Source organism: Amblyraja radiata, chromosome 13 (genome assembly GCF_010909765.2).
Source record: "Amblyraja radiata isolate CabotCenter1 chromosome 13, sAmbRad1.1.pri, whole genome shotgun sequence".
NCBI classification, from domain to species: Eukaryota; Metazoa; Chordata; class Chondrichthyes; order Rajiformes; family Rajidae; genus Amblyraja; species Amblyraja radiata.
This window is the reverse complement of record NC_045968.1, coordinates 8,606,266-8,617,148: the sequence shown is the minus strand read 5'-3', so window position 1 is coordinate 8,617,148 and position 10,883 is coordinate 8,606,266. Positions and strand designations below refer to the sequence as shown.

Sequence of the window (10,883 nt, the reverse complement as noted above, 5' to 3'; positions counted from 1 at the left end):
ACATGGAGAAGTATAGATGGACGCTACAGAAACCTGGAATACTTACGACATTGTACCTTTCTGTCGGTATTGCTAATTAATGTATTCAGCTCTCCTGTCATTGAGAATTACTTAAAAACAATGTTCAGTCATAGAATGTAGAACAGTCCAGCACAGGAACAGGCCATTGCCCATAAAGTCCATACCGAACATGGTGCCTGGTTAAACGGATCTCCTCTGCCTGTATGAGATCTATCCTCCATTCCCTGCATATCCATGTTTCTATCTTAAAGTATCTTAAATACCACTATTGTACCTGTCTCCACTACCACCCCTGGCAGTCATTCCGCCACTCTCTGTGTAAAAATAAAACTGTAGTTCCTTGGTTCTGGCATTAAGACAACTTGGATTAAACCTGCTAATGTAATGAGAGATTGCACTGCACAGCTGTTCCAGTCAAATTACAACCAAAGAGACAGAAGGCAATGTAACATAACATTTCAGACATATATTTTCGACACATCGTTCAACAGGAACTGATCTCCAAGTCTCGGAGATCCTCCCAATATTTGGTCAACTGCCATGGAGAGACGCCATGTACTGCAATTAACCTGCTGTACAGACACTTGTCAAACTTTGGCTTTTGTATGAAGAACAATTCTTTATCCGGTATATGTAGTTTCACACCTAACAGCTTCAAACAAATTCCAACAAAGACATCCTCAAACTTAACTGGCTTCACGTGGCCCATCATCTCATAAATCTTTAAACTCAACTCCCCAGAGAAGACGTAACCAAGTCCACTGCAGTACGGAGGATACACACTGAAAGGGTAGTCTGTTGTAGAAATGTACGCCTTTGCAACGAAACCTCGGTGCGGTTTAGTGTTGATGAAGGGCAAGCCCGTGAAAAACTCGGAAATAATCTTGTTCGTCTTTAGCAGGAAATTGACTAAATACTTCACATTTACAAATACATCCGAATCAACTTTCATCACATATTCAGCATTGGGGCAAAATTCTGAAATCCACTGAAATCCCATTATCGTCTTCAGAGTCAGGTTATTATAAGATTCTATGAAATTCTGTCTGATTATATCTCCGTACTGGACATACTCTTCTTCTATTGATTGCTTCCCGGGATTCCAGCGCTCACCATCTTTTCCGATCAGAAACAGAGTCAGGACATTTTTGCCCAGCCACGTCCGTTTTTGTCCCCATGTAACTCTGATCGCCCGCCGCGCTTCACCTTCATTCGGTCTCGTCGCGACCAGTATAACTAGAAAATGATCTTCACCATCACATTTCAAAGGTGGAGTCAAGGTGAAGTTAGGGATCCTCTTGGAGACCGGATTTGCCTCGTAGAAGAACTGCAAATTGATGGTTTCGTTAGAATCATATTTTAAATATATTAGCCAACAAATAATGCCGAACTGGAGGAGAAAAATAATCTGCTTCCACTGGGAGATCAGTTTCATGATCGTACAACGAACGACTGAGATGGCATATGTCAATTTTAACTTCATCTATTAATTTGTCCTCCTTACGATCTGCAAAAAAAAACAAAAAACGTCAGTTGTCTAATTCCAGGACCTACAGTATTCAGGTTCAGATGATTACCATTACATTTTATTCTGTTCATCTCTGTTACAGCTTCATTTGATGAAATGTTGTTCTATGTCCATGCAAAGCAAATGATAACAGTATGTATTAAGGGTTTTTGCTTTGCACATGCACCCATTGGGTCAGAGCCAGTTTCCTCAATCAATCAATCAAAACTTTATTGTCATTCAGAAATACATCAATAAATGCAATTCTAAACGAAATTCCGTTGCATTTGACTCCCCGTGCAACACAAAAATAAACAGAAGGATAAAATGGATAAAAAGATAAAATGGATAAAATAGATAATGGTGGCGGCCCATTAAATGGTATTCAGGAGTCTGATGGCTCGTGGGAAGAAGCTGTTGCAAAACCTTGATGTTCTGCTCCTTATACTACGATATCTTTTGCCCGAGGGCAGCAGAGCGAACAGTCCATGATGGAGATGTGTGTGGTCCTTTATAATACTGCTGGCCTTAGACAAGCAACGTTTGGTCGCAATGTCCCCGATTGAGGGGAGAGAAGTCCCGATGATTTTTTCAGCCGTCCTCACCACTCTCTGCACGGACTTCCAGTTGGAGGCTTTAAGTTTTTTGCTAAGTGATTGTTTCCAAGTAGCTATGGATGTCACAGGTAGGTGAGCAACAAGCCACTTGGGAGGAGGTTTCAACAACATCCTTCACAACTCTGAACCATTTCCAGCACTATTGATATTTAAGTAACTTCTGTTTGTAATGCCCTTATGCATATTCATATTTTATATTTCCTTACAACATGGGAGGAAGCCACTTGGCCCATTGAGTCTATGCCGGCTCACAGAGGAATCTCGTTCATAGGTTTATAGAAGCAGAAGTCTACTCCGCCATTCAATCATGGCTGATCTATCTTTCCCTCTCAACCTCATTCTTCTGCCTTCTCCCCATAACCCTAATCGCCTTGTTCCCCCACAAGCTTTCTCTGTTATCTATTCTTCCCATCAATTCTACTACTTAACCTCACCAGCAGAAGTTTATACCGGCCAATTAATCTACCAACCCACATGTCTATCGGATGTTGGATGAATCATCAGAGTACTCAGGCGAAATCCATGCAGTCACACGGAGAACGTGCAAACTCTGCACTGCCAGAAGAGTTGAACCCGAGTCACTGGAGCGGTGAGGTAGCAGCTCCACACCACTTTATGCCCAAGTTAGACTTAAATTATTCACATTAATAAAAGGTTTACAACAATGGCTTTCCACATTTCTTTTTCAGTGCATGGACACGTCGGAATTTCCTTTTCTGGACCTAGTTTGTACTAGAGTTTGAAAGGTTATCAGCGATTGGAAAGGCAAGTGGAATATTGCAAAGAGGACAGATTGCAAAAGTAAAACTTAACTTTTACACCAGCACAGAATCCTCAGCAGAATCCAGCCTTTTTAAATATATTAAGATACTAGACTAAGTGGGACATCACACGGGAGGGCTGGTCCCCCAATGCAATATTCCACCTCTCCACCAATTACAATATTGGTGGCCTGTGGGGGGGGGGGGGGGGGGGGGGGGGGGGCTTTCTGGAGCGCTAGTATGGGCGTTGTGGGCTGAAGTGGTCAAGATTAGAGTTTTAATTATATAGAAGGCAAGGCTACTTTAATTGGGCAAGGCAACTTTAGTTAGGCAAGACAACTTTAATTAGGCAAGGCAACTTTAGTTAGGCAAGGGAACTTTAGTTAGGCAAGGGAACTTTAGTTAGGCAAGACAACTTTAATTAGGCAAGGCAACTTTAGTTAGGCAAGGCAACTTTAGTTAGGCAAGACAACTTTAATTAGGCAAGGCAACTTTAGTTAGGCAAGACAACTTTAATTAGGCAAGGCAACTTTAGTTAGGCAAGGGAACTTTAATTAGGCAACACAGCTTTAGCATTTCCAAACTAAAGGCAACACAGCTTTAGCATTTCCAAACCAAAGACAACACAGCTTTAGCATTTCCAAACTATATTTTCAAACCACATTGAGGGCACTGACAGGTCAGTAAAACCACTCACAGCTTAGTAGACATGTGTTCAGCGTTATTCACAGCTCAGACTGAGAGACGTGACCCTCTCGCTTCCCCATCTTGCAGAGACTGACTGAGGCACTCAACACTTCCGGGTTTAATAGTCCCTCCGGAAGGGGCGTGGCCTACAGGAGAGAGAATCTCAACATTTTTTAATCACGAATAACTTTTATTTTTCATCAATGGGAAAAATCCTCTTGTCCTGCACAGCGGAGGGGGACTCTGAGTAAGATGGCCAAAAATCACAGCGGTAAGTGGCAGCGTTTTTTCTAAAATCAATATACAGAACAACAGAAAGTGGTCAAGATCAGACTTTTAGTAATATAGATATATAATGGCAAAGAGAGATGTGAGCATGTTCAAGGCAAAATTCTAATGAATGATAAGGAAATTGTGATAGATTTCTCCCTTTCTGTTCTTACATTTGAGGAAGGAAACCAAATGCTATTTCGAAGAATGCCTCAAAGCGATAACTGACAAACTTGACTGTGAATTCCATCTTTACTTACGTGCCATAAAATATGTGCTTAACCCAGGCAAGGAGGTAGCAGATATGGACAACACGAAAATAGGGAACACAATGTGTACCAGGTGTTGGTTTTCAACACAAGAACAATGGGTTTTAATTTTAAATTTAGCCTAGGGCTGTTTCGTCACCTGTGCCTGCCTGCACCACCAAGATGACAAACTGTGCACCTTTACAGAATGGGAAACAATTGGGGCAGGAGCTGATTGCGTGCAAACAAGTAGCCTAGTTACTAGAGGCAAGTTACTGTCGACAAGCCACTGCATTGCATTGTACTGAGCATTGCTCATTCCACATGTTGTTAGGGTGAGAGGAGCGACGTTTAAAGGAGATGTGCAGGACTTGCTTTATTTTACACACAGAGGATGGTGGGCACCAGGAATGTGCTCTTGAGGGTGATGGTGGAGGCAGATACAATAGTGGCACCTAAAGATCTTTTAGATAGGCACATGGTGCAGCAGTAGAACTGCTGTCATGCAGCACCAGTTCTCCCTGTGACCGTGTGCGTTTTCTCCGGGTGCTGCGGTTTCCTCCCACACTCCAAAGCCGCACAGGTTTGTAAGTTAATTGGCTTCGGTAAAAATTGTAAATTGTCCCTTGTGTGTGTAGAATAGTGGTAGTGTATGGGGTGACTGCTGATCGGGGAGGACTCAGTGGGCCAAAGGGCCTGTTTCCGCACTGTATCTCTAAACTAAACTAATCATGGATATGTAGTAAATGGAGGGATATGGATTATATGCAGGCATATCAGAGCTGACAGCTTACTTAATAAACATGTTCATAATGGCACACAGGATACTTACAGATTCTTATGTTCAGAGGATAAGAACAAAACCACATGGGAATGAATTCAACAAGCTTGTTTCTCACACCAAGGGCCAGGAATGCATCCCAAGTCTGCAAACGATGTGCCAATTAAAACCTTCCAAGAACAACGAGAGACACTTGTTAGGTCAGGATCTCAATGAATATTAAATAAGGACCAGTTGTTTGCGGTCAGGAGGACAGAATTTTGAGATGACACAAGAGGTTTAATGGCCTCCACTTTACCCACTGACGTGAATCATTTTGTCAAGGATGGCTTGGTTTAGTGTAGTTTAGAGATCTGTCGTTTTTATATCTCTCGACTCCCTCCCCTGATTCTCAAACTGAAGAAGGGTCTCAACCAGAAACGTCACTCATTCCTTCTCTCCAGAAATGTTGTTGGTCCCGCTGAGTTGCTGCAGCATTTTGTGCCTATCTAACTAAAGTCAATAAGTATTTGGCCATTCAAGACGTTGATAAAAAATGTTTTCCTACAAATAGAACTAACAGGGGTTTAGTCAAGGGCTTGTCCCACTTGGCCGTCACTTGTGCGTAATTTACGTGACATAATTTACGCGATATGACGTGTCACTCGCGCGTCGTGACACGCACATGATGCGCGCATGGTGCGTGGTGACGTAGGCAGTGACGCGCGGTCGCGCGCGGCCCCCCTGGATTTTGGGATGTACAAAATCTTCGCGTGTCATAAATGACGGCCAAGTGGGACTGGCCCTTCACTGACTTTTTTTAAGATAGATTAATAGATTTTGGGATAATATGAAGAAGTGAATAGATTTGGGATTGATTATTTTGGATCTTTAAAACTCCACGAAAAATGTCCGCTAGCACTTCCGCTTATTTTGCCCCTTCAGCTCCCTCTTGTATTTACCTTAGTTTCTATCTTTTTTTTGGACTGTAAATTTAGGTAGCTGTTCCTCACGGTCACCCCGACTGGCACAGTAAATTGCAGCTCAAAACCTGGCCGTTTTCGATGTTTTTAACGGGTGTGAAAGTGCGTGTTTTCCCATCCACTAACATGTACCGGAAGTGACGCTTGTCCTCCAGTTAAAATTTTCGGTCACGTGAGTGGGGATTTACGCTCCAGTGACCTTTCGTGAAATCACCCTATATATACACACGTAATAAATAAACAAATATAGTGCAATAATAATAATAATAATAGTCTGTTGTAGTTCAGAGCTTATTTGTTGTTGTATTTAATAGCCTGATGGCTGTAGGGAAGAACCATAGGACATAGGTTTAAGGCAAGAGGGGATTTTTTTTAAAGGGACTTGAGTGGCAACTTTTTCCACATAGCGTATGTGAGACGAGCTGCCAGATGAAGTGGTAGAGGCGGGTACAACCACAACATTTAATATACACTTGGTCAGGAACGTGGATAGGAATGGTCGGCCTGGGGGGCTGTTCCCCCAGGGAAAGGTTTGGAGAGATACACCAAGTTGTCAAAATTTGCATTTTCATCCCCAGACCAAATTTACATCAACAAACCGATCGACCACACCTTCCCAGCCTGGTGCAGAGAGCAACATTCCATATACAGGCGAGGTAATATTTAAAAATAGTCCCTGTGTTTGGTGTTTAGATTGAAAATAATCGCTCTTAGAACTAATTCAAACCTGCCTTCCTATTAACTCGGTCAATTTTCACATTTACTTCACACAAAAAAATCTCGATTTTCAGTGGCTCATTCTAAATCTAATGTAATTAATATAATCATAATTTTATTTCAGCGTTTAAAGCCTTTTTTTTTTTTTTGCAGAGCAACATCACACTCAACGTGCAAGTGCGATGGCTTGGCTTTTTTTTTTTACACAAAGTGGTGATAAATTTATCGCCACAAATTAGATGAATTTTAAGCAAAATGAATTAATATAAACGCAGTCTGAAGAAGGGTCTGGTCCCGAAAGGGAGTCTGAAGCAGGGGTTCAGGGGTTTTTAGAAGGCGAAGTTGAAATTTATTTTGTTAAAGGAAAAAACTATTTCTGGATTTACAGTGAAACTTACGAAACTTCACAAATTTCGACGCCTCTTACCTGTTGTAACAAGTCTGGTGGATGTCACGCACACACAAAGTACACCAGTCCAATTAAAGTCGAGTCATAAATTGTTCAACCCTCTCATCCGTCCGACAAGAGATGAAACTGAATACTTATCACCAGAGGCTGAGTTGTTAACAAGCCACTTCTGGGGCAGAGTTTAAACATCAGAGGATGAAATTGCTTAGTTGTCGCTCAAGATCAAAATGTGAATATTTCATCATTCCCTTCCCGCTCAGCTCAAACTGTAACTTGACATGGATTCAACATCGGAGTCAGAAGAAGGGTCTCGACCAGAAACGTCAGATATTCCTTCCCTCCGGAGATGCTGCCTGATCCGCTGAGCAAGTCTATCTTCTGGATAAATCAGGGCAGGTCGCACAGTTGCATCTCGCAGCTCGTTTTCCTTCTGTAGGAGCATCCCTTTTGCAAAAAGCCGACAGCGTATTCGCGGACGTGCCTTAATCCTGACACTACACCACATAGAGGGGATTTCGGGGGGATCTAGCGCTCCGGAACTGACCTTTACAGTGGGATCCGTCCATGAAAATGGTTGAAACCAGACCAGCATGCGTCAGTGAAAGGGCGGGAACATAACGTATTCAGAAAGAAACCAACCAGGGAACGCTTTCTAATAAGTCACGGATCATTAAGTCATTGTTGTAGGGAAGGAAATTGAAATTCCGAATGGAAAAAAAATACTTCTTCAAATCCGCGTAAAGAGAAAGCACACGACCACATTTGCAAATACAAAGTAGCAATCCCTCTGCCTTCTGGAGGAAGATAAGAACACAAAGTAGCTAAACAACACTGCCTAGTGGAATGAGTTCATTCTTCAGCATCCTTGCCCTTGGTATTTATTCTCAAATCGTCAGTACAAATCGAGATTGCTGTTTCTATCTTATGAAGGGACAGGTTTCATACATGAACTGAAAACATCAGGGGCAAAAAATAAAAAAAATAATGAATGGGAAGGCAGAGAGACACAAGGAACTGCAGATGCTGGACTCTTGAGTACAAAATAAAGTGCTGGAGGAAAAAAAATAACAGTGCTGGAGTAACTCAGCAGGTCAGGCAGCATCTCTGGAGGACATGGATAGGCGATGTTTAGGGTTGAGACCCCTCTAGCAGACTGAAACTACTGATGTTACAATTCAAAAACTTTTCAACAGCCTGAAATGTGAACTGTTTCTCCATAGGGAGGTTGCACGCAGTCGAGGTCACAGCCCGTGCCCGTACTGTTGCCACGCAACGCCACCTGAAGTACACGTGATGAACTGCAGGTAAGCATTTACCATTGTTTCCAGTGCCGCGAACCTGTTAAAAAACGCCGAAATAGTCAATTTTTGCGCTGTAAATATTATGGAAATCTGGGTAAGCGTGAAAGACAATTATCCTACTTCAGGATTCCAAAAGTGAGGAGAAATGATGGTAGAGAGAAGCGAGAGCTGAAGGGACAACAACAGCTAAAGTGCTTAGCCGTGCAGATTTCAAGATTGAATATATGGGGAATTATCCCGTTTGCTCACTGCATTTCATCAACAGTAAGGCATTATTGGTGTTTTTTCTTAATTCCTTTGGTATCTAAAAAGTTTCAGAAGTGATAAATCTGGCTGTAAAATTTTAAAATCGCCCCTGGGTTCTGAAGGGGGTTTTTACATGCAAAAAGAAAACGCTTCTGAAGCAAAATTTATCATAAAAAAAATTGCAAACCATACGTGGGTTTTGAATTACATTTTACTCAGATGCAAGCCAAGGAATGGCATAATTGTTAACTATTAATTGGACATAATCAACCTCAGCAAATTGACAATATCCTATTGAAAGGGAGTGGGTGTTTAAGCTGTCAAGACATTTTATTATTTGCCAAAATATACATCTCAATAGCGTAATGATAGAAAACGTACTTTTCCACACACCACTGGTGAATCTGGAGATATTTTACAGCAGGGGTTCCCAACCTTTTTCATCTCGTTTACCCCTGGCAACTTTAATAGCACATAACAATGTTATTTCACTTATTTATGAACAACTAATGATGAATAGATACCGGTATACCAGAACCAAACGCAGTCAGTCAATGAGAAAAAATATGTACAGAATCAACAAATTTACCCCCTGGGTAGGCAAAATTTACCCCAGGTTGGGAACCCTAATCTATGGCATTTTCTGTTTTTATTTCAGATTTCTAGCGTTTGTAATAATTTGATTTAGACCCTTGCAACCCCGTCTTCTAGTGCCCAAATGCAGATAGCGTTCATGGTTTTGTTCTCTTGCATAATAACATTAATCAATAGAAAACATAGAAAATAGGTGCAGGAGGAGGCCATTCGGCCCTTTGAGCCAGCAGCGCCATTCATTGTGATCATGGCTGATCGTCCCCAATCAATAACCGTGCCTGCCTTCTCCCCATATCCCTTGATTCCACCAGCCCCTGGAGCTCTATCTAACTCTTTCTTAAATCCATCCAGTGACCTCTGTGGCAGTGAATTCCACAAATTCACAACTCTCTGGGTGAAAAAGTTTTTTCTCACCTCAGTCTTAAATGGCCTCCCCTTTATTCTAAGACTGTGGCCCCTGGTTCTGGACTCGCCCAACATTGGGAACAATGTTCCTGCATCTAGCTTGTCCAGTCCTTTTATAATTTTATATGTTTCTATCAGATCCGTTTCGATCGATGAGTTTCTATAATCTGAGAACAATCAGCAGTCTGTTTCCGAAGGGATCATTAACCTGATGATGAATCTTTTGGCCAGGTGAATGCAGGAAGGATATTAATATTAACGTGACAGACAGATTGCAATGTTGCTGTAGTCCACAAGCACAGCGACAGGTGATTTACAGCAGCTGGGAGTAGTTCAGAGATAGAGCATAGAAACAGGCCCTTCGGCCCACCCAGAGAGCATAGAAACAGGCCCTTCGGCCCACCCAGTCCGTGCCAACCAGTGACCCCCGCGCACTAACACTATCCTACACACACAAGGGACAATTTACATTTGTACCAAGCCAATTAACCTGCAAACCTGCACGTCTTTGGAGTGTGGGAGGAAACCGGAGTCATGTTAAACTTTGCCTTCAGACAGAGTTGCAAGATTTGCTCCAATGTTCACAGATCATCTGATCAGCATGAAGATCAAACACAATGCAGATGCTGGAGAAGAGGAACAGGGATGTGGTGCGAGTTGTTTAAAGACAATCTGGTTAGATTCAGGACCACCACTTTCCAGTAAGGAGGAAGGATGAGGAGGAAGCAAGACTTTAGAGGTTTAAAATTTGGTCAAAAAGAACATATGTAAGGTTTAGGAAGAAAGTAGAAAACCTTTGAAGAATATAACGCAAGCAGAAAAGAACTCAAGCAGGAATTAGAAGGGCCTCAAATGTCATTGACAAGTCAGATTAAGGAAAACCCAAGACCTGTTATAATAATAATAATAATAATAAATTTTATTTATGGGCGCCTTTCAAGAGTCTCAAGGACACCTTACAAAAATTGAGCATGTAGAGGAAAAACATGTAAGGGGAATGAAATAAATAGTAGAGACATGACTAGTACACAAAGTAAAGACAGAATTCAATACAAAACACAGTATGAGGCAATTAATGCACAGATGAAAAGGGACGGGGACGTGGGGCTAAGGATAGGCAGAGGTGAAGAGATGGGTCTTGAGGCGGGACTGGAAGATGGTGAGGAACACGGAATTGCGGATCAGTTGGGGGAGGGAGTTCCAGAGCCTGGGAGCTGCCCTGGAGAAGGCTCTGTCCCCAAAACTGCGGAGGTTGGACTTGTGGATGGAGAGGAGACCGGCTGATGTGGATCTGAGGGACCGTGAGGGTTGGTAGGGGGAGAGGAGGTCAGTGAGATATGGGGGGGCCAGATGGTGG

General features: G+C 42.3%; 1 protein-coding gene across 1 annotated transcript; it reads right to left on the bottom strand.

Moving 5' to 3' along the window:
* Window positions 1-385: 385 nt before the first annotated feature.
* LOC116979598 (UDP-GalNAc:beta-1,3-N-acetylgalactosaminyltransferase 1-like) lies at window positions 386-5,056 on the bottom strand. The gene is made up of 2 exons (XM_033031183.1): window positions 4,944-5,056; window positions 386-1,528 (listed from the first exon to the last, which is right to left on the bottom strand). The coding sequence occupies exon 2, from the start codon at window positions 1,502-1,504 to the stop codon at window positions 506-508; it is 999 nt and encodes a 332-aa protein (XP_032887074.1). The 5' UTR covers window positions 1,505-1,528; window positions 4,944-5,056; the 3' UTR covers window positions 386-505.
* Between the last annotated feature and the right edge of the window lie 5,827 nt (window positions 5,057-10,883).

Excerpts from the sequence above, each read along its gene's own strand:
- LOC116979598 (XM_033031183.1), bottom strand. The coding sequence starts at position 1,504 with ATGAAGTTAAAATTGACATATGCCATCTCAGTCGTTCGTTGTACGATC.